Below are 22,812 nucleotides of genomic sequence, written 5' to 3' on the forward strand. Positions count from 1 at the left end.
GGATAGTAGAAATGGGTTGTTTTCCTTTTTGTGGACCAGCCACAAGAAGGACAGATTTCAAACCTGAAACCTGTTGGGCAGCAGGATCTGCGTGAAGGCCCTGGACACCTGGGTCCCCAGTAAGTCTGAGAGGAGACAGCCAGGGCAGGAGGTGTCCCAGGAACGGTGCCAGGGCTGCAGTCCCTGCTCATGTAGCCTGTGGGTGCCTTTGCTGGTAACAAATCAGGCAGCAGCGGCCCTGCTTGCCAAAGTCCATGGAGCACGCGTGGCACACCTTGCCCTGGCACAGCCTGCTGAGAGAGCAGGTGGTGAGAGCTGTGCCACCCCAGTGCTGTGTCAGTGCCACCCCGCGTTACCCCCATAGCCCACCTGCAGCTGTACCGCCGGGAGAGGAGGCGGAAATCCTTGTGGCAGCGGGAGCACAGCCCTGTCTCACGGGGTGCTGGGCCGGGCATGGGGGTGTCGATGCCCTCTGTCTTCTGCCACAGGGCATCCTTCTCCCTGCAGGAGGGGACAGATCAGCCCTGTATTTGTCTGGGCTCTGGTGCCCTCCTCTGGGCAAAGGGGTTTGGGCCCCCTTGCCCTTGCGTGGATTTTCCGGGGCTCTCACCGCAGCAGCTCCAGCAGCCGCTCCTTCATGTCGCGGATGAGCTCCTGCTGCCGCGCCTGCTCGGCGCCACGCATGGCCTCCCGCTCCAGGGCCTCCCGCTGTGCCCGCTGCAGTGCTGATGCCCAGCGCTCACCGTCCTGCCGGGCCCTGGAGTGGGGCAGTGGGGAGATGGTCCCCCTGTCTCTCAACTGGTCATCTCTCCCTCCATGCATGCATGCGTGCATGCATCCATCCACCCATCCCTCCCTCCTTTTCTCTGATGCCCATCCATCCCCAAGCTGTGTCCCCATCCCCACAAGACACCTTGTCATCTGCTGAGTCAGCCACCCATCCGTTTCCCTGCTGTTCATCCATCCTTTCCCACACCCATTCCCCTAGCCCTCTGCCCACCCACCTATCCATTTACTTCCCCCAAATTCATCCCTCTGTCTTTCCATCCACCATCCCATCTCCATCCATCCATCCCAAATTCATCCCTCCTGCCCTCCCTCCATCTACTCACCCCAAATCACTCCACTGCTCTGCCCACCCACCCCTCCACCTTCTTATCAGTTCCAAATTGACCCCTCCCTGCAGCTATCCTTCCCCAAATCCTTCCCTTCCCCCCTCCCCATCCCCAGCTGCTGCTCCCCTGTGTCCAAGTGGGATGTCACTGGGGGTCCCAAGGGAAACCATGTGGCAGGTGGAGATGGGGGATCCCATTGTGGGGTGGTGGGTGGTGGAAGTGGGGGCTCCTGCCCAACCTGCTGAGCTCCTCCTGCAGCCGTGCCACCTCCTGTTGCTGGGCCTGGAGCTGCTGCCGGCTCTGCCAGGTCTCCTCCCGCGCTGCAGCGGCCAGGCTGGCCAAGCGCTGTGAGAGAGTGGCGGGTCAACCTCGGACCCAAAAACCTGGCCCCACCGTGAGATTCCCTCAGGCTTGCTCATACCATGGCCATGCTGGCAGCTGTGCTGTGCTTTCCCTCTGCCTGGGGGTCCAGTGGGGGCTCCTGGGGACCACAGGCGAGCTCCAGTGCCTGCCGCAGCACCTCCTCCACAGTGGCTACCTCATTCAGGGCACCAGCACGCCCCAGGATGTCTGCCTGTCCTGCTGCCACCACCGCTTCCTGGCACTCCCGCAGGCGTGAGGTCAGCGCTGCTGCCTCTGCCATCACCTTGGCCAGCTGGGTGCCCCTCTCCTCTGCCACCTCCTGCCAGCTCCGCGCCTCCTCCTGTGCCTGTGCCAGAGCCCCTGGGCACCCTGCTGCCACCACCATCTCCAGTGCCTGCTCCAGGAAGGTGTTGGTCTCCCGCAGCGCCTCAGCCTCCTGTGCCCACAGCCGGGCCCGCTGGGCACTGCCCTCCTCCTGTTGCTGGTGCCGCAGTTCTGCCCGTGCCAGCTGTGCTGCCAGTGCCTGCACTGCCACCTCCTTCTGACCCAGCTGGGCCCTCAGTTGGGACACCAGTGCCTGCAGGGATGCCTCCATCCCACCTGGCTGCTTGGGCACCACCGATGGAGAACTCAGCATGCATCTCATGCCAGCAAGTGGGGTAGTGCCAGGCTCCCTGGCACCATCAGGCTGAGGTGATTTGCCAGAGCCATGTGCATCCTTCAGTTCCTCTAAATCTACATCCTCCATCTTCTTCTCGTCTTCCTCCAACTTCTCTTCGTCCTTTTCTTCCAAATCCTCCTCCATGTCCTCCTCCACATCCACCTTCACATTCTCCACCTCCTCTGTATCCTTGTCCTCATCCTTTTCCACCTCCTCTTCATCCTCCTCTTTCATGTCCTTCTTCACCTCTGTGTTTTCCACACCCCCCTCCATGTTCTCCACCTCTACATCCCCTGCTCGCAGGGCAGACAAGGTGTGTGGAAATGGGTGAGCTGGTGTCCCACAGGGTGCCGCGATGGGATAGGCGATGCCATCAGGCCATTTGTGTGCCCCAGTGCTGGTGTTGTCTGTCTGCAGGGCTGCCTTTCCTGGGATGCTCCTGGTCATCGAGCTGGGTCGTACCAGCGACCTAGGGGGGACACAGGGCTCAGGGTCACCGGGTCACCCCCAAGGTAAGCAGGGCACTGCCACCCTCCCTCTGAGCTCCCTGTGCACATCCAACCTTCAGGGATGTAAAGGGCAGCAGGGCTGGTGACACCAGGTGGCACCTGGTGGCAGGGTACCAGAGATGCTGGTGCCACCAGCCTGAGAACCCACAGAACGGGTGGCACCCAGAGACCCCTGTGGTGGTTGCAGGGGGGCATTGGGGGGCTGCATGTATGCTTGTGGCAGTGTGTGCACACAAGTGTGCGAGCAGCAGAACAGGTGTGAGTGTGCTGGAACATTTGCATTCATGAGTGTCTCCCTGCAAGTGTACCTGGGGGCCAAGGGTGTGGCAAGCACACAGATGTGCCCCCTTGTGCCAGATGTCACAGTGTCACAGTGTTGCAGCAGACCTGTGCCTGGGGGTGTACTTGGCAGAGGATGGCTCTCTGTGTGTGTACACGTGTGTGGCATGTTTGCAGGCATAGGCACGGGGGGGTGTGTGCTGGTGCCAGTATCTGTGCCCTCCTGGGGCCATATATGGAGGGCTGGCACCTCTGGGGTGCCATGTGGGGTCCACAGAAGTGGGACAATGTCCATATGCTTCTCTGCAATGCTGAGCCCCAGGTACCTCTGATGCCTCTGACATTGCTGGTACCACCAATGCCCCAGTGCCCCAGTGTCCCCAGGCTCACTCAGAGAACATGGGCCAGGAGGTGTCCAGGTCGTCCCTGTGCAGGGCCAGGTGGAAGGTGACACAGTCCAGCTCATAGAGGCTGCCCAGGATCTCCGCCCGGTGCTGGGGGCTCAGGAAAGGGCTGCGGGCGTAGTACCACTCGCTGCAACCACAAATCAGGATCATGCACCCATATGTGCCCTGGGTGGGCACATATGCCTGCAGGACCCTTACTGACCAGGTGCTGCAGGGCACTGCCCATCTTGGCCATGTCCCCCACCACTGTGAGCATCTCCTCACTGTGCCCCTGCTCTCACCGGAGGCTCTCGGGGTCGAGGAGGCAGAGCTGCAGGGACTCTGCCAGCTGCCGGTGCACCAGGCAGTACCGCAGGAAGGCTCGGCCCCTGCCCACAGGGGTCTTCAGCTGGGAGGGAGAAGGGGTTATCAAGCCCTGTCACACCAGTCTGCTCCCTACACACCTTCCCCCCAGCCCATGCAGGAGGAAAGGAAGTCCCCAGGTCCAGGGCTGAGGGGAGAAAACCCTTGATAGCACCAGTGCGTGAATCCTCAGTGCCCAGGTGAGTGTGTACCTGTGCACAAATGCATGTGCACCCATAAGCAAGCAGAAGCACTGTGAGCGCGCACAAGTCCCCAGGCATCCCACCAGCCCATGCCCACCTTGTCCAGGGAGGTGACGAAATGAATGCCCTCGTGTTCCTGCCGGCACCGTGCCAGGCCTTGGCACAAGAAGTCCCAATAGTCCCTGCGCTGCCCAAAGAAGCTTCTCTTCTCCTTAAGGTCGAACTGGCAGAGGTACAAGTTTGGAGTTTCTTGTTTGGGGGTGTCCCCTGTCTCCCAGACTGTCGTCCCCTGTGGGGCTGGGATCCAGCCAGCTGATCCAGCAGGGTTGGTCCAGGTGTCCCCTGGCTGTCCTCTCTTCACTGGTTCCATGCCTCAATTTCCCTTTTGCATCACGTGCAATTACACATGTGGATGAGGGAGAGCCTGGTCCAGGTGCTCCTGGGGCTGCCCAGGGCCAGACAAAGCTGCCTGGGGTCATACCACCCCCCAGAATGGTTAACACAGGGTCCCCTCTGCTCTCAGCTGTGCCTAAGGGGAAACTAAGGTGGGGAGCAGCAGGGACAGAGGAGCAGTAGTACCTGGAGGAGGAACTCCAGCTGGGCACAGAGGCTGTGCAGCTCCCGGCTCCCGTCCGTCACTGGCAGGTTCTGTTCCCGGTAGCTGCAGTTCAGCTCAGCCACGGTCTCTGCAGGATGGCAGGGCTGAGCTGGCATGGCACTGCCCAGGCAGCAGGCACTCTCTCCCACCCCATCGCCCCCTCCACTGCCTCATAATTCCTGGCCCCAGAGATTTCTGATGGGAGGTAAAATCACAGAATTTTAGAATCTAAGCTGGAAAAGACCTCTAAGATCAAGTCTGGTTGGGAACCAGCTCTGCTAAGTCCACCACTGAGTCATGTCCCCAAGTGACACATCTGCATGTCTTTTAAATACCTCCATGGATGGTGACTCCACCACTTTCCAGGGTAGCCTGTTCCAATGCTTGATAACCATTTCCATGAAGAAATTTTTCCTAATTTTAACCTAAACCTCTGCTGGCACAACTTGAGGCCATTTCCTCTTGTTGCAACCCTTGTAACTGAGGAGAAGAGGCTCATTTCAGGCAGTTATAGAGAGACATAAGGTCCCCCTGAGCCTCCTTTTCACCAAAGAGAAAGAGGAACCTGCCCTAGGATGAAACAGAGGAGCAGGGGGAGCAAGGAGCACAGCTACCCTTTGGGCACTGCCAGTCCCCAGGGACTGGCAGTGAGGACTGGAGCAGGCAGCAGTGGTAGGGTTGGCACTGGTATGCTCTGGAGCCCCTCTGACAGGGACACCCCTGCTGCCCACAGGCTGGGTGCAAGGAAGGACCCAGCACAGCCAGGGTGAGATGTGCCATATAGGGGACAGGCTGGCAGAGGACTGTCTGGCACACTTACTCTGCAGGTCCTTGATGACACGGTTGAGCTCCCCTTCCCCTGCCATGGCTCTGCACAGGGATCTGCAAAGGCAAGGGCAGCGATGAGAGGTGCCAGGCTGGCAGTCCTCTGGCACTCACAAACTCTCTGTCCCAGAGGGAGAGGGTCTGCCCCCACCCAGCTCTACCCCAGACCTGCCTACTGTTAAGGGGAGAGAGGCTGTGTGTAAGCACCCCCTTTCTTTGCCCATGCCCCCTCACTGCATGGGGTAGGAGGGAAGGGGTGGACAAAAGGTGTATCCTGTAGCCCCTTAGCTGTCCATGTGCCCTGCCCCAAAATATTCTCAGCCTCTGCTCCCATTCCCTGGGGAGTTCCTGAGGCTGAGCATGTCCTGTCCCTAGTGTGTCCCTGTCCTTGTCCCTGTTCCCCAGGACTCAGGATGTGGGTTTAGCGGAGGGGAAGCTCTGCTTTTTCTTCTGCTCTCGTTTCTCTCACATCCCAACCAGTCTGGAGGCTCCTGGGTGGCTGGGAAAGGGGGCACACAACCCCTGACATGCATCTCCCCCCAAACTAAGCCCCCTCTGGGCAGAACCTTCTGGTACAGCATGCTGCCTGCAGGGCTGGCACAGGGTTTGGGGGTGTTGTGGGCATGGGGTGGGGAGCTTGGGGGACCCAGTACAATGGAGTAATTTTGGGGAGTGGTGGGTGGCAGCCTGGGGACAAGGTGAGGGAAAGAGCCCATGGAGGTGGCAGGTCTGTGGCCTGTCACTGTGGGTGATGTGGGGGTGTGCATGGCAGGGTGTGTGTGCGCTCACAAGAGGGGTGTGCATGAGCATGTCCAAGCATGCCCAAGAGTGAGTGAGTGCCCTGTGCTCTGCCCTGTGCCCTCTGTCACAGCAGAGTGACGGAGCAGGACATGGGACTCAGGATGTCTGGGTTCCCATTCCAGTGCCCTTGAGAGACCTTGGATGAATTATCTTCCCATCTGTCCACCCCTGCCCTTGCCTCAGCCTCCCCAGGGAAAAGAAGCCCCTTACCTGTGGCCAGGAGCTGTGGTTGCCCCGAGGTGCTCGCTGAGTGCTGGGGGCACGCTGGTGTGTCCTGCGCCCACGCTGTGCCTGTCTGCTTCTCCTTTTGTACCTTGGCCAGGAGGAAGTGTGAGAGGTTGGTGAGGCCACAGGAGCCACCACCCACCCAGCCCACATCACATCAGGCACTCCAGCTTAGCTCCCAGCACCCAGCTCCCTGTTGTGGGGGGTGCCAGTTCTGGGGAAAGAGTCAGCAAGGCTGGTCCCCCTATGCAGCCTCTGTGGAGGACAGAGGAAGGACAGTGTCATGTTTGGGGGAACGCTGGTGTCTTCCCATCAGAATGGGAATTGGGAATGCTTTGAAGGACCATCCTGCAATTTTTATGGAGGGGGACCAGGACCCATACCAAGCTCAAAGCAGCCCACAGCAGCTTCTGGCACAAAGCCCACCCCCAATGCACAACAGCCCCCGGGTACAGAGACCCCCACAGAATCTGCAGCCCACCCTCCCCAGCAAGGACCACCCCTCCCCCAGCAAGGACCCCAGCCCTCCATTGGCATCTGTCCCAAACATGGGGGCTATGCCCAGAGCCAGGGTGCAAACTCTTCCCCAAGCATTTTGGCCAAGGCTCCCCCTTGTTAGGGAGCCCCCAGCCCACAAGTTGCCCCTCAGCCATGGTGCCTGCCCCCTGTGCTAGGTCACCCCTGTCCTGTGGGTTTCTTCCGGACTGAGAACTAAAATCCCTGGAGGCGGGGAAGCCAGGGATGATTCCAACCCATCTTGCCTGTCCAGGGGGACCCACTGCCATCCCATTCCCCACCACCATTTGGCTTGGTGGATGCCCACAGTGATGCCCACATCCTGCCCTTTGCTGCACCCCTCCTTGTAGCATACACTGCCCCTACCTGTGTCACCTGGGTGTCTTGGGGGGCTACTGCTTCTCCCCAGCTGGGCTTCGCTCGGCACCAAAGTGAAAGTAGGAAGTGATGCCGAGTGGGAGCCTGGGCCTCCCAGCACCCTCCTGGCTCCTGATGGGTGCTGGGCTTTGAGATGTCCTCAAGCAGCTGGGGGGCATGAGGGAGGCAGTGGCAGTGCTCGGGGTGACCCCAGCCTCCTCAGCACCCCCTTGCCCTGTGCCACCTCAGTGTGTGGCACTGTGGGCATGGGATGCAGCATCCCACATAGGATGGGGGTCTGGGTAGGGGGTTGGGGGAGGTGGAGTGTCAGCCCACTGTGCCTGGGGGATGCATGTGCGTTTGCATGTGTGTGCAGGCGCAGGGGTGCAGGGCAATGGCACATGAGTGCTGGCTGTGCATGCATGGCTATGGGGATGCATGTGTGGGTACAAGCCCTACACATGTGGCGGGTATGGGCACGAGTCTGAGAGGGCACTGCATGTGCCTGCAGACACGTGCCCATCATTGCACCCACCCACGTGCCCCAGGCACTGCACGGGCAGCACCCCAACACCCGTGGGGGGAATGTGCCCCTGCCCGCTGTGCCAAAGCAGCGCTCTGGCAGCAGGGTCCCCCACCCCTGCCCCAGCCAAGGGCTAGGGTGGGGATGCCAGGGGCTGGGGGGGCACAGAAGGCACTTTCCTGTCCTTGGCGTGGGTGCAATTCAATTAACGAGGCCTGGCCCTGGTTCAGCACAGCCAATAAAGCTAATGGCCCTGCACAGGCCTGGTGCTGCCCACCGGGGGGGCCGGGGGCCATCTGCTAATTAAATGGGGGTGGGGGACCATGGAGCCAGCGGTGATGTCACCTCCCCGGGGCTCAGTGTGGGGGGGCTGTACCCTGGGCCCCTCTGCCTGCCAGCCCTCTGCCCCTCCTAGGTGCCAGACAGAGCTGTGGGGGACAGCTGTGAAGTGTGGGGGACCACCTGAACTCCCTGTGCCCCTCTCTGGTGCAGCTGCTTGTTAGGAGCCTTCCCAAAGCAAATGCAATTAGTACCCAGGCCTGGCATTGCCACTGCCCACGCTTGGCACCAGCAGCTGCCCTGTGGGGACAGTCCTTGCCCCGTACCAGCACAGCATCATGGCAGCCTCTGGGGGTGCTGTTGCCAGCTCCTCTTGGCACCACCCCCAAAGGGTATATGGGGGATGTATGGTCCCCAGTAGGGTGCACCCTCTCCCCCTGCCCTGTGCAAGCCCCATGGTGAGGTAGGGGTGCCTGGGGCCATTTCGAGCTGTTTTGTAGGGAGAGGTTCCCCTGGTAATTCGGTGCCCACAGCATGGGGCATCAGCCAGGCAGGCTTCGGGAAGGAGACCCCACTGGAAGGGGGTTGGGTGGGGTGTCCCTGAATGTGTCCTCAGGCTCCTGGGAAGAGGAGAAGCTTGATGGGGTGCCAGGAGGACTGTCAGTGGGGCAGAGAAGCCCCCATTGTGTGTACACATTGCCATTTAGGGCTAGGGGTAAGTAGGGGGTGCTACAAGGAAACTGAGGCAGGGTCAGAGCGGGGATCGTGGATTGTGCTGTGATCGAACCCAGGGTGTCTGACATCCTCCATCCCCAAACCTGAGGGCTCTGGAGCGGGGGACACTGTTAGGGTCTGGCATTCACCCCAGGGGATGCCGTGCCCGGAGGACAGGCGGGTGGGTCCCGGGAGTGCCAAGCCCCGAACCCCGTGTGCGGGAGGAGGAGAGGGAAGAGGAGGAGGAGGAGAAGGAGGAGTGGGAGGAGGGGAGGAGGGGGAGCGTGTCGGAGCTGGCTCCCACCCAAGCACTGCAGGACAGGGGCGGGCACGGTGCTCCCTGCCTGGCTGCCAACGCGCAGGCGACGCTGGGGGACCGGCGGGGGGGACTGGGCCCGGTGGGACCGCAGCCCCCCAGCACATCATCGTCGCACAGTCCCGTGCCCGCGCCCGGGCACCTCCGGGGCACTGCCCGGCCGCCAGAGCTTGTTGAGGCTGGCGACGAGGGGGGGGGGACACGGCTGGGCTCGACCGCCTCCCCGAGAGTGCCCTGGGCAGGGGTCAGCCCCTGCCCCCTCCCCCCACCAGGTGAGCCCCGGGCAGGGGCACCATGACCCGGCTGGGCTGGTGCTTTGCCACCTTGGTTGGCTGGGGGAAGTCCTTGGTGTCCTGCCTCCTGCCCCTCCGCGCCCGCCGCCGCCGGGAGGTAAGCGGGCATCGCCGGTCACGGAGTTAGGGTTAGGGGCTGCGGGGGACACGGGGCTTGGGGGGGTCCGGGGACTGCGGGGGGTGGGCGTACGGGCTGCCGCTGGCCCTGCCTGCTGCGGGCAGTGGAGGGTTAAACCCTGCATATGCATGCCAGGTGCAGGGCATGTCCTTTGTCCCTCCTTGTACCCCCCCATGGAGTGGCACTGTGACCCTCGCTTCCCATAACCCACACCCGCGGGGCCCTGCAGTGCCTGACTGGAGGGGAGCTACTGTACAGCCTTTCATGCAAAGGGATCTGCTGAGATCCCTGTGTCCTTACAGAGAGAACATGTAGGCAGGGGGTGTCCCTGTGTCCCTACTGAACCCCTCACATGGGGCACTGTGCCCCATGTGAGGGGACCCCAAAGCCCATAAAACACCCAGCACGAGAGATCCCTGTGCCCATAAAGGACCCAATGTGGGGCATCCCTGTACTTGTAAGCACTTGGTACTGGGGAACGCCTTACCCATAAAGTACTCAGTCAGTGTATGCTCCCATGCCCAAAAAAGTGCCCAACATGAGGGGCCCCTGTGGGGTCACCCTGCTGTAGGTGTGCCCATCAGTAACCGGTGTGAGTGGGATCCATGTGCCAAAGGACTGCCCTGCATAGGGGATTCCCGTGCCCATGCAGGATTCCCGTGCCCCACTCCCACATGGTGTGGGGACACATCCTGTTCTGCCACCCATGCTGCGGAAACTGAGGCAGGGAGGGGAGAAGCTGTTGGAGGGTGAGGACTCCCAATGCGCCACCCTCACTTGGTTCCTCAACCTTTGGGAAGCTGCCCTGTGCCTAGCGGAATGGCATGGGACACTCCAGCTGCACTGTGCCAGAAAAGCGGGTGCCAAAGCCACTGCCAGGGCAGTGTCTGGGGGTGTCACTGCAGGCTGGTGACAATCCAGTATGTGCCAGGGCAGGGACCCAGCCTGGAGGAGAAAGAGGCCTCTGGCTGCTTGGGGACACCAGCGTGTGTTGGGAACGCAGCATCGTGAGCTGATGGGAATACAGGGGGATGCTCAGCGGTATGGGTGGGAGGGAGGCACTGGGGAGGTGTGGGGTGGTGGTTGTGCAGTCCCATGCCCATCCCTGTGTCCATGTGTCCCTGATGCGGGTGTGAGGACAGGGACTCATGGGGGACTGTAACATACATGTATGCTTGTGCATGTGTGTTCACGAGCATGCAGGTGGGGCTAAGGTGAGAGTGAACTGCAGCTCACGTGGGTGTGGGGGCACAGCAGGTCTCTGGGGAGTTGTCGTGGGGTGTGTGTCCTCTAGCACGTGTGTGTGTTCTGGGGGCAGTAGCAGTGAGGCTTTACGGTCTTGTGAGCTGTTAGAGGGGTGTCCCCTAGTCCTTCCTGTGCCAACAGGCACCCACATGCATGGGGGCCAACCCACTACACATGCTATGGGGGGTGTGTGTGATGTACATGAATGTGCCCTGGCATGTGCATAGGGGGGTGTGTGTGTGATGTGTGATTATGCCCTGTGCACCCAAGGGCAGCGTGGGGACAGCTCTGCTGGAAGTGGGTGTGGGGGCCTTGGGGACATCATGACCCCAGGAGGGGGGACACAGAGGACTCCTGCCAAGGCTGGCCCTGCACTGGGAGTACATGCCTGCACCAGTAGTACCTATGAGGGGTTCCTGTGCTAAGTGACCCTGTCTGCATCCCCCTGCTGAGAAAACGATCCTTAAATGATGCTCATGGGCAGTGTCCCTGCAGCCACCCTGTCCCTGTCCCATGACCCTTGTCCCTGTCCTTCTGAGGAGCCTGGAATTGTCCCGGCAGTGAATGGGAGAAGGTGATTTATGGGGGGTAGGGACATCCCTCTCCACTGGGGTTTTTATTTGTGGGCAGTAACAAGGCTGATTAATGAGGGCTGTAATGATGGGGTGGGGTGTGCACAGATGGTGCTCCCTGGTTGTTTGGTGCTGTGAGCAGGATCAGCCCTCACAGCCTCCGTCTGCCCCTGGCCCTGGCTGTTATGGAGGGGTAGGAGGTGCTATCCCCTACCTCTCCCCTGTCCCAGCTATCACATCTCCTCAGGGATTCCACAACTACGGACTGGGCAGGCACAGCAAAGTGGGGTGGAGGAGGAGGGAGGTGGGATAAGGGAGGGGATGCTGCAATTTGGGGGGGTCAGATGCAATTCTGGTGTCTGGGGAGGGCAGCCCCCCCGTCTCACTCTGCCCTTTCTCTCTGAGCTGGTGGCTGTATGCAGCGTACAGTTGGGAAACTGAGGCACGGGGAGGGGGGGCATTATAGTGCCCACGTCCTCTCCATGCCCAGATCCCCGTGCCAGCGGTGGCTTGTCCTGCCCGGTGTGTCCTTCCCCCTGGCACGTCCTGCACCCTGACTCACACCCTCATGGTCACGGCCAGCTGAGCACAAGTTTCCAGGCTGGAGCCGGAGTCCCCGCTGGTGGAGAGAGAGGGGGACCGTGTACCGCCCAGATAAGCCCCCCAGGAGGGGTTGAAGCATCCCCACGCCGAATCCATCCCTGTCAGGCCCGCGGACTGCCAAGCCGCTCTCCGTCCCGCCTAGAGGTTGTCCCCCCTCTCTGAGGCCCCCCAGCTCCGCGCATGGATGTCCGCAGATCCCTCCCCGTCTCCCATCCCGGGACCACCCAGGGGACGCAGCTGGGGATGAGGATGGGGGGTGTACATCCCGCCGCAGGACCCGCTGGAGGCCGGAGAAAGGAGGGGGGTGACGTGGGTGGCGGGTGTCCCTCGGTCAGCAGAGGAAATGGATCCCAAATGCGTGTGAGTGGGGGAGAGGGGGCCTGGGACACGCACAGCCCCATTCCGGACCCCCCAGTCCCGCAACCCCTCTGCTGGCGTTAGCGGGGGGGTTCTGATCGCCCCCGGGCCAACTCGATTGGGGCGCTGCGGGGGTCGGGGGGGGTGGTTTGCCGCCCCCGTTCTCCCCCCGGCCGGAGGGGCGGTGTGGGGTCGGGGCGGGGCGGGCGGGCGGAGCGAGGGGCCGGGGGGCTCGGCCGGCCGGGGCCGCGCCGCGGGCAGCATGACCGGACTGTGCCTCTCCTGTCTGCTCTGGGTACGGCCCGCACCGGGGGGCACCGAGGGGCGCCGGGGGGAGCAGGACAGCAGCGCGGCAGGGTCTCGGCGCTGGGGTCCCGGAGCGGGGCTGGTCCCGGGAGCGGGCGGTGGACGGGACTGCATGCGAGGGGAGCGGCACGGAGCGGGGGCGTTTGCACCGGGACGGGTGGACTGGGAGCAGGGGGAACGGGCAGGGCTGGACCGGGACCGGGACCGAGCGAAGACTGGCAAAGGCGGCCGGACATCGGGGTGGAGCTGGGGGGACCTGACCGGGAGAGGGGCCGAGAGGAGCCCCGGGGACTGTGGGAAGCGGGGCGAGACCCAGCCCAGGAGAGCGGCGGCGGTGGGCAGCGGGCTGGGGGGTGCACGAAGGGGGGACCGGGATGGGATGCGGGACTGGGACACTGGGCTGTGAGAGGGTCTGTGGAAGGGTTGTGGGGTTGGAGAGGGTGGGGGGCTGATCCCCCACAACGCCCAGCCTGCGTCACTGGCCGGGGGCCCTGCCATTCCCTGGTGCAGAGGCTCTGCTACCCCACTAAAGCGGAGGGAAAATGGGAAAACCGGGGGAATCCAGTTAGTTCTGGGGTTTTGGGACTCTGCATCCTCTCCAATCACCGAGGAAAGCTGGGCCCCAGGACCCAGCGGGGTGCAAAACGCTGGGTGGACCTGAGCCTACAGGGTTGGACCCAGGTGTCCTAGTGCCCCCTACCCACCCTGGCTTTGCAGCCTCAGGGGAACCGGGTGTCCCAGGTCCCCCCCAGCCACTGCACCTCTCTGCAGTGTTGGGCAATGAATCCAGGCCTTCCACTCCTGATTAATTTGGCATCTCTAACCGGTGCCTCTTCCAGCCCAGGACACCTGGCTCCCCTTCCAGCCTCCTTGGGTCTGTGTGTTGGGGGACCCATGGCCAGGGATGCCTTTGCATCCCTACCCCTGCACAGTGTAGATGCTGGCCCCTGCAGGTGGGTACCCATTGGTGGGTACCCAGGTGACATTCCCGAGAAGACCTGCAGCCCCATCCCCTTCATCCCCCCAACAGTTCCTAGCCTTAGGACCAGGGAAGCTAACAGGGATCCTTCCAATGTGGAGCTGGGGCAGGGTTGTTTTATGGGATGGGCTGGTTCCCTGGCTGGCACTGGGTGGGCAGGGTGCCCCTCCAGCAGCAGGGGGGTGGGGAGTGCAAAGCTGGGTGCTGCGTCGACATCCCCTCTGGCATGGTGATGGTGTTGGCAACAAGACAAGCAGAAGGGGCTCTGGAGGGGTGGGAATCGAAGGGTCAGCTCTTTCCCTAGCGAGGATAATTGCTGTTAATGAAGCAGGCCCATGGGGGCGAGAACAGAGTGGGGGCTATGTGCATAGGAGACGCATTGGCATCCTTGGGCATCCCATCGGGACCCTGGGAGTGGGGGGCAAGGCCTCTTCCCGGGGCACCCCGCAGCAATGATGCTGCTTTGCATATGCAAACGAGCTCATGGCATCATTAGGCCTCGCTGTCACCCAGCAACTGCGGCGTGGGAGCCCCTGGCCCAGGGGAGCTTTTCCCACGGCTGCCGGGTGGGTGACGACACGCCTGTGCACACGCACATGTGTGCGTGTGTGTATATACCCGACTTTCTGTGTCCCTTAGGGTGGCACCAGCTCTGGGGGCTGCTGAGGGACCACCAGCGAGTGGCCCTGTTGGAGTAGGTGCCCAGAGAAGAGGGGCTTGCACATGCGTGAACAAACCTGTGCGAGTGTGCACATGATAGCACATGGATCGGCATATGGAAATAGGGAAATCTGCCCGTGCAGCTGCTGCTGCTGCTGCTGTGGCTGGTGGCAATGTGCACTCTTGCACATTCTTGCATGCTCGCAGGTGTGTGTATGCATGCAGTGCCACGAGAAACGCATCGTGTGTCACACGCACAGCACCTTCACAGTCCCTGGAGTGTCTGCACACATGTGGGCGTAACACATACATGACCCGTCTGCCTGTCCATGTGTGCACTGGGGAAACTGAGGCACAGAGGTTTGTGAGGAGGTATCCGGCACCCCAACGCTTCAGCACTGCCCCTCTTGGCTCTGGTGCAGTGGGCTGGAGGAGAGCGGGGCGCCCAGGCGAGGGGGGGCTGCCGGGCCTCTGCTTAATCTCATTAGTCTTGGCATGAAAAGGCGGATTTACAGGGGCTCATGTCTTCATCTGGCAGTGGGTGGGTGGGCAGGGTTGGCGTGCTGCCAGGAGGTGTTCCCCCTGAAAACAGTCAAGTGGGAGGCCGGGAGGGGCACTGGCTGCCTTCAGCTGTGCCAGGCCCCCCTCCCCTCCTGCCCTCAGCCCCCACGTGTGAACACACACACATGCCTGCATACTCACACTCTGGCACCTGCACACAGTTGGATCCATCCTGGACTCAGTCACACTCGTGGCATTGGCTTCCCCTTGCTGTGGGCTCTGCCAGGCAGGGTGGGCACAGCTGCTCACACTCTGGGGGCTCTGCACCCCTTTACACCCTGGCATGAGACACCCCAGCACATGCTGCCTGGCGTGTACTCCAAAACACAGCACGACACTGAGACACCCCCTGCGTGGGCCCCCTTCTGGCAGAACCCACACATACCTGCCTGGGTGTGCACACGCGTGTTTATGCACATATCTGCATACTCAAACACATCCATGGAAATATATCTGTGCATGGACATGTTTATATATGTGCATTCTCATGTGCTCACTGTGCACACGAGTTTGCAGATGGATACATGCATACAAGCATCTTCACCGCCTATATGTGCAGACATACACGCTTGTGCTCACAGAAATGCTTGTGCACAGCACATATTCACAGGAACACATGGAGATGTACCGACATGCAGGGAGACGTGTGTGCATCCGTGCCTGTGCACACGCACACACACGTGTATATGCACACCTACACACACGTATGTGCATGCACACCCACACACATGTGCGTGCACATGTATGTGCACACACAACGTGTGTATGTACAAACACAGATGTGTATGTACACATGTGCACACACATAGCCACCTGAATGTGCAGTGTGCACAACTGTGCACACATATCTGTGCATGCACACACACTGCACACACATACACACACACGCACATACACATAATACACACACACTGTACACACAGTGTACACACACACATTGTGCACACACGCATACTGCACACACAAACTGTACACACAAACACACACCGTACACACACACGCACACACACACTGTACACACAGTGTACACACACACATGGTGCACACACGCACACTGCACACACAAACTGTACACACACACACACACACGGTGCACACACACACACACTGTGCACACACACGCACACACACACGCACCGCCAGGGGGCGGCAGAGACTATTTAAAGGGGCCGCGGCAGTGTCCCCCTCTCCCCGGGCAGGAGCCTTGCCCCCCTGCCCCACGCACCCTGGTCGGGGGAAGGATGGACCCCTGCCCAGGGGAAACAGGCAGGGCAGAGCTGAGTGCCTGGGTCTTGGTGTCACTTTGTTTCCACTGACAAAGCCCCATGTCCCCCCAGCCCGAGGACCTGGAAGCCCCTCCAGCACACACCTTCAAGATGACGAGCTTCAAGAAGGTGAAGGCATGCGGGATCTGCCGGCAGGCCATCACGCGCCAGGGCAGCACCTGCCGAGGTGAGCCGGGGGTGTGGGCATGTTCGTGTGCAAGGTGACATGCCAGGGGGTCAGGACATTAGGGGTGCGTGTGTGCTGCCTGTATGCACAGTGACGTGCACTAGATTGTGAAGGTGGAACACGTGCATGTGCTAACCTGTGTGCACATGTGTGCATGCATGTGCAAGAGTGTGTGTGGTGCCTTTGCAGGCGGGAAGGCGGCTGGGAGGCAAGGGTGGTGCATGGATCCACTTAGATGTCACATATACATATGGCCATATGTCAGCTGCGTGCATGTGCAGTGAGTGTGCCACCAGATGCAGGTCCTTGTGCATGTGTGGGTACTTACCCCCTCAGCTGTGCTGGCAGCCTGTGGCACCCAGTGGCTCACAGGCGGGGCTGCGGGCCCTCGCACGTGTGTGGTGTTGTCGAGCCCCGTGCAAGGGGTGGACGGAGGAAATGGGAACAATGTAGCTTCCTGCGCTGCAGGAAACAGCCCCAAGAGGGGACAGGGCCTGGGGTGCGGCCGTGGCCTGGGTCATGTTGCATGGGGACCTTCATGTCTCCAGGGGATGGGACGTGGCTTTTCAGGGCTGCCCAGGCAGCACAGTGGTGCCCTGTATAAATGTGTGTCCCCATCAGCGGCAAACACACACCTGCACCGCCCATGTGCATGTGTTCTCTCCACGGGGTGTGGGTGTGAGTGTGAAACAGCAGTGCACAGGAAGCAGGGAGGTGGCACAGGCACTGGCAGCACCCCTGTGGCGCTCTCATACGTGCTGGTGTACATGTGAGGCCTCGTGACACGCGTCTGTGCACGGCCTCCCTCTGTGCCATGAACCCCTGGGCTCTGGGGCTTGCACACATGCACGCTCACTGGCACGTTGGCACGGGGGGGATGGCTCGTGTGCCCTTGCGTGTTTGCCTGAGTGCTGCATCCTGTGTGCACATGGTGCTGCGCCGTGCTGGTGCCACCCAGAATGTGTGCACACATGTGCAAGGTGTGAGTGTCCCTGTGCGTGTGTTCATGTCCCAGCAGCCCGTGCCCAATGCCGAGGTGCACTGTGTCCTGCAGCATGGAGTGCCACCTTGTTCCTGCCGTGCATGTGGGGTGCCCACGGGCTGCCCCGTGGCAGTGCTTCCTCTCTTGTTCCCACTAACCTCTCCCCTCTCCCTCCCACAGGCTGCAAGCTCTCCTGCCACACCAAATGCCAAGCTAAGGTAAGGCTGGTGCCCTGAGGTGTGCCTCTCCCCTGCTGGAGAAATGCGGGGGACTTGGAGAGGGATTGCCATGGTCTGTGCCAGCTGACCTCATCGGATGGGCACCCAGATGGGCTGGTGACTGGGGGATGGTCACAGTAGCAGTGGTGTCACTGGTGGGTGAGGCTGGCAGTGCCATCCTGCTGCCTAGCCCCTGATGGCACCTGTGTGTCTGTGTATGATGTTGGGTTTTAGGGTGCAGCCCTTCTCAGAAGAGGCCAGTAGGGATCTCTGCCCCAGTGCCTGGAGTGGGGTGCCCTTTGCCAGGGTGAGTGCTGCTGCACGTGGGTGCCATGCACCGCAGCTGAGTGCTGCCAGCAGCACACACACAGGCTGAGAACCTCTCCCAATACCCAGCTGGAGGCGGATCTTGCTGGCAGGAGGCAGTGGAGCCAAGGATGCCCGGTGGTGTCTGTTGGTCCAGCTGCTGTGCCGGTGGTGAAGGGGGACCCTACAGCAACCCAGGTTCTCCAGGGAGCTGGAGGTGGGCACAGCGCCCACCATGGCGCTGCCGGGGCAGGGGAGGCTGCGTGTTCCTGAATCCCTGGGGAGGCATGTGTGCCAGCTGTCTCTGGGGCTGGCATCTTGGGCGGGAAGAGGCTGGCATGCCCCGGGCAGACAGCGTAGGCTGGGACATGCCTCTGCTCGTGCCTGTGCCCGTGCCCGGCTGGGCAGGGAGGGAGAGGAAAAGGGGGGACTGTGCCAGGGGCCAGGCACACATTGGGCTTTGCAGGGTGCCACAGTATGGGTGGCGGTGCAGGGCAGGCACTGGGAGCAGCCCTGGCACCGAGCCCTGGCTGGGGTGTTGGGGGAGGTGGGGGCTGTGGGGTATCCTGGGGTCAGCCTGGCATCCTGGGCCCAGAGCAGGCAGAGCAAAGGTGGGTGGGAGGCTCAGCAGGTCTGTGCCAACCCCAGGACCCTGTGTCAGCTCTGGGCCATCTCACAACCCCGTGCCACCCTGGGAACCATGTGCCAAAGATGCCAGGGGCTGACACCAGAGGAGGTGGCTTTGCTGGTGTGCTGTGGGGAGAGGTGAGAGGGGCGTGTGGTGAGGGCATGCCCGCAACACAGCAGGCAGTGGCAGGGAGCATCTGCCAGTGGTTTCCAGGCAGGAGGGAGTGTTGGGAAGTGTGTGTATCTGGGTGTGCACCCGGTGGGGATTCTCTGATGTCTGAGAGGGGGTTGTGCACCAACGAGAGGGTTTATGCCGGGTCCCAGCATCTGGACAGCCTGTGCGCAGGAGCAGCCCGTGGCTCGCTTCCGCGGCCGGCTGTGTTTCATTAGCCTCCATCACCCTTCCCACGCTCGCTGGAAGCTGGAGCCCCCTCGGTGAGGCCAGCTAGCTGAGGGGTGTGCTGCTGGGGGGAGCGTGCATGGGGCCAGGGCCAGGGGCCTTCTGCAGAGCTCCTTTGGGCCAGCGCCCAGGGAGGGGCTCCTCCGGCTGGGCAAGTGGCCAGCTGACTCACAGGCCGGCTTGTTATTGTAGGGTCTCCGGGGAGGGTGCGTGTGGGGAGGGGGCTTGGCATGGAGCAAAAATGGCCTCTTGTATACCTGAAGTCCCTCATGTTTAACCCCTGCACCTCCAGGATACTTTGGAAAGGAAGATGGATTCACCCCCAAAGTGCTGGCAGCTGCACCCCACAATGCTTTCTTTTCCTGACCTGGATATACTGCCAAGGTCCTGGTGTCCCCTTGGCTCTGGTGTCTCCTGGCCCTGGAGTCTGCCCCACCATGCTATTGGCAGTGTCTTCTCCTTGATCCCCATATGTACCCCTTGGGATCTGCTCCAGCTCCTTGTCCTGCCCCCCAGCATGCTGGCTCCTGTTTAGCTGCCTCCTGGCCCAGCCTGGGGGAAAGCTCCCGCTTACAAACCTCAGATGGACTGGATACGGGGGAGGTGGGGAGAGGGGAGAGATGGGAATGTGGATGGGGTGTGAAGGGTGTACTGGAGGTGACCAGTCTGGGGTGCCAGGGAATACCTTAAGTGTGATGGGGATATGGGGAGGGCACTGGGGTTTATATAGGGACACCAGGGAAGTTTTCAGGTACTGGTGAATGCCGTATTCCTGAGAAGGCAGTGAGCAGGCAGAACTGTCCCAGGGTGGGCCCTTGCAGTGACCTGTACCCCTGGGGTTTTCACCCTGCCCGAAGGACAGCGGGAGGACAGTGGTGGGACCCACTGCCCTGTGGTGGCAGTGATGCTGGCGAGATGCCCAGCTGTGGTGGGGCTGGGACAGCCACAAACACATCAGCTGGGGAGGCATGATGCTGTTCCCATGACCATGTAAGGCCCTTCTAGCGCCCGGCGCCTCCACTCAGGGATTTTTCCTCGCTTAGCAAACCTCCCTCCCTCTCTCTGAGAAGGGCGGTCAAATGGATGGACAATGTGACCCCACACAGCCTGCCCCCCTTCCCTCCCTCCCTGCATCGAAACTGCCTGCTCAAAGCAGGGGGGGTGTAACTTCCTTTGAAAAGTGGGGAAACTGAGTCACACAGCCCTGCCAGGGGGTGGCTGGAGGCAGGGAACATGGTGTGGGGTGCAGTGCTTTCCGTGGCTGTGGTCAGGCGTGGGCGAGCCTATGTGTTGGCATGCGCCAGTAGTGGCACAGCCAGGATCTGGTGGTGACACTGCTCTCCTGACCGGGATGGAGGGATGAACCCAAGGATGCTCTGGGAAGTGGGACCGTGCAGGCGTGTCCCATATCAAGGGATGTCCTGTGGGTGTCCCCGTCCCCTGGGATGCCCTCTCTCTGATTGCAGCTGGATTTTGCCAGGATGCTGCTGCTTGGAGAGTCTGAAAAAAGAGGGAGGATGATCCTGCTCCCTGTAGCGGGAGCTGGCCCCATGACGGATGGTTTGGCTGGGGAATAGGGAGTGCTGTGGTGTTTGGCTGCCGAATCAGCTGGCGATTGCTGGTGGTTGATTCTGGGAAATGGCGCCTGTGCCAGCCCTGGAGCCTGGCGAGGCTCCAACCTGCCCTGCTCGCCACACCAGGGACCACTGGTCCTGGGAGTGCTGGGCTGTGCCAAGGGGGGAAACTGAGGCACATCACTTAGCACGGGGCCAAGGGGTTCTAGGGGCTGCCTTGTCCCCCAGTGTCTCTTCCTGGGGAGCTGGCAGCATGCACTGGAGTCATGCCAGGCTGCTGGGCCTCGTGTGTGAGTATGTGTGTGTCTGTGCATGTGAACACGTGTGTGTGACTGTGTGTGCATGATCGTGGGTGCTCACAGTTGCATGCATGAGTACATGAGCTGCAGGGAAATGCATTTGCGTGCAAGAACATCCATCTGTGTGCACAACTGTGCTCGCACACAAGAGGGTGGTCATGTGTGTGTGCTCCCAGCTCAGTACCATCCATCCCTGCTGGCCCCATGCCAGGCCTGGTTTGTTTTTCAAGTGCCCCCTGCGATGGGACTCCAGGGGGGCGGGTTTGTCCATCATTAAACCAGGGGCTGGAGCAGGGCCAGGGCTGGGCAGCGAGGCATGTCCTGGACAGAGCAATCGCACCCAGTGCCCACAGTGTTGATGGGCCCTTGGTGGTGGGGGGAGGCAGAGTGTGTGGTGGTGGTGAAGGGCATGTGCTACCCCCTCAGCTGGTGCTGGGGATAACCCCTGCTTGTGAAGAAAGTCATAACCAGGAGGGAAAACTGAGGCAGGCTTCTGAGCAGGCTTGACTTGTGCTAGTGGGCACCCTGCAGCTGTGCCATGATCAGGGGCAGTGTTGGGGGGCATGGCCAGGTGGTGTATTGCAGGTTCCCCGTGGCTGTGCCAGGAACAGGGACTGCAAGGAGGGGACATCCCTGTCCCAGCTGTGGCAGGCTCTTGCTGTGGGACTTGTGGCTGTCTGGCCCCTGCTCATCACCCCAGCCACTTCTGCCTCCTCCTGGTGCTGTGGAGGGGGTGACATACTGCTCACACAGAAGCTGCCCCTGCAGTCCCTGTCCCTGATGCCCCATTCAAAGCCACCCCCTCAGTGCTTTGGGACAGGTAATTAACAACACTCCAGTCTCCACAACAGAGTGGAAGGGCGGGGGGATGGGGAGGGAGGAGTAGTATAGGAATGTGTCCTTGACCCTGGCATGGGCTCAGCCAGGGTAGAGGGATAGGGGGCTGTGAGGATCAGCCCTGCCCCAGTACTGTGCCAGGTCGTGTTTGTGCAGCAGGTCCTAGAGGGGGTTCTGTTTTTTTTTCCCCTCCCTCTTTCCTTTTTCCCCTTCTTTACGTCACTGCCCAAATATTCGGCCTCTCAGCTCCTGTGGGGGGTCGGCTCGGCTGCTCGGAGGAGCTGGGGCCCTTCTCTGCACCCTCCGGGTGCTGCACAGGGAGGGTGGGCAGGGGAGATGGATGCTGAGACTGCCCACACTTGCTGCACTGGTGAACACTGGCCAGAGCTGGCCTGGGAGGTGTCATCTGGGGTGGCAGAGACCACCAGCCTCCCTCCTTGGCAGCTCCCAGGGCTGCATCCAGCTTCCCGGAACCCTGCCGTGGTGGGAGGCAGGGTCCAGGCCTGCCTCGTTTCCCAGTGATTTTTTCCTTTCCCAGACCAGTTTGTACCCACCATGGTCACCCCTTCTGGGACCTGCCCTGGAAAGGGTGCTGGGACCCTGGGGACCCCCAGCTCCTTCCAAGGGGACAGCACTGATCCCAAAACAGGCAAAAGATCTGACTCAAGAGAGGCTCTACAGACCCCACATGGCAGCTTCATCTCTTGTGTGCTTTCATCTCTGGAGATGACCCCCACTCGGGTTTCTGGTCCCCAGGTCTCCCTTCTTCTGCTAACATCTGTGGTGGTGATGCTCAAGGGTGTTTGTTTTGGGTTGCGGAGGAGCTGGTTCACATGGGGGGTGGTTTGTCTGGGCGTGCTGGGAGGACCCTCTCACTGCAGCCAGTTTGCTGAATGCTGGATCTGCTCCCATTGGCACTTTGACCCAATGGCTCTGGGAGGTATTTTGGTGGCTGGAATTCAGGGATGTTGTCCGGACTTCTCTGGCTGTGTTCTGTGAGCGAGACACGTCATGAACTCAGGGGACAGCTCCTGTCATTGCCCCAGGGACTAGGACAGCGATGTGCTATCAGTGCCCTTTGCTCACCCACTCATTTCCATCCTGTTCAGTTGCCGATACTTTCCCATCTGGCCCTAGCTCTTCCGCTGTTGGTGTTTCCCAGGGCCTGGGAGCCATCCTGTGGCTGCTTCCCGAGGAACTGGGGCTCTGGGATCTGTGCTGGAGCTGAGCTGGAGTCTGAAGCCGTGCTCCGCTGGTGCAGGATGTTCATTGGACCTCCATCCTAGTTGCAGCACTCCCCTCTTTTTGGGATGCCTGCTTTTTGTGGGCTATGGTGCTGGTGGGACTTGTTTAGGGATGTCAGTGGATCCTGGCCATATGGTTTTGTCCC

At 61.2% G+C, this 22,812-nt stretch overlaps 2 protein-coding genes across 3 annotated transcripts in view; one reads left to right on the top strand and one right to left on the bottom strand.

The window, feature by feature from the left end:
* Window positions 1-3: 3 nt before the first annotated feature.
* Window positions 4-5,343, bottom strand: RUFY4 (RUN and FYVE domain containing 4). Its single transcript, XM_050339824.1, has 10 exons — window positions 5,298-5,343; window positions 4,459-4,565; window positions 3,977-4,102; window positions 3,616-3,722; window positions 3,318-3,461; window positions 1,537-2,608; window positions 1,354-1,460; window positions 611-757; window positions 370-501; window positions 4-290 (listed from the first exon to the last, which is right to left on the bottom strand). Exons 1-10 carry the CDS (start codon window positions 5,341-5,343, stop codon window positions 188-190), a joined length of 2,091 nt encoding a protein of 696 aa, XP_050195781.1. The 3' UTR covers window positions 4-187.
* Window positions 5,344-16,064: 10,721 nt separating this feature from the next.
* TNS1 (tensin 1) overlaps window positions 16,065-22,812 on the top strand; it is a 62,230-nt gene continuing 55,482 nt past the window's right edge. For both annotated transcript variants that reach the window (XM_050339579.1, XM_050339581.1), the window contains exons 1-2: window positions 16,065-16,179; window positions 17,342-17,379. In XM_050339579.1, coding sequence (XP_050195536.1) covers window positions 16,104-16,179; window positions 17,342-17,379 — 114 coding nt within the window. In that variant the 5' untranslated portion in view covers window positions 16,065-16,103. The remainder of the gene's footprint in view (window positions 16,180-17,341; window positions 17,380-22,812) is intronic.

The sequence above is a fragment of the Myiozetetes cayanensis genome, unplaced genomic scaffold (assembly GCF_022539395.1).
Source record: "Myiozetetes cayanensis isolate MyiCay16 unplaced genomic scaffold, myiCay2020 scf9, whole genome shotgun sequence".
NCBI lineage: Eukaryota > Metazoa > Chordata > Aves > Passeriformes > Tyrannidae > Myiozetetes > Myiozetetes cayanensis.

Bases quoted from the DNA above. Each gene is read 5' to 3' on its own strand.
- RUFY4 (XM_050339824.1), bottom strand. From the start codon at position 5,343: ATGGCAGGGGAAGGGGAGCTCAACCGTGTCATCAAGGACCTGCAGA. The intron at 4,566-5,297 runs GTAAGTGTGCCA...GCCATCCTGCAG, and splicing joins TGTCATCAAGGACCTGCAGA to AGACCGTGGCTGAGCTGAAC. The intron at 2,609-3,317 runs GTGAGCCTGGGG...TGTCCCCCCTAG, and splicing joins TCCTGGCCCATGTTCTCTGA to GTCGCTGGTACGACCCAGCT.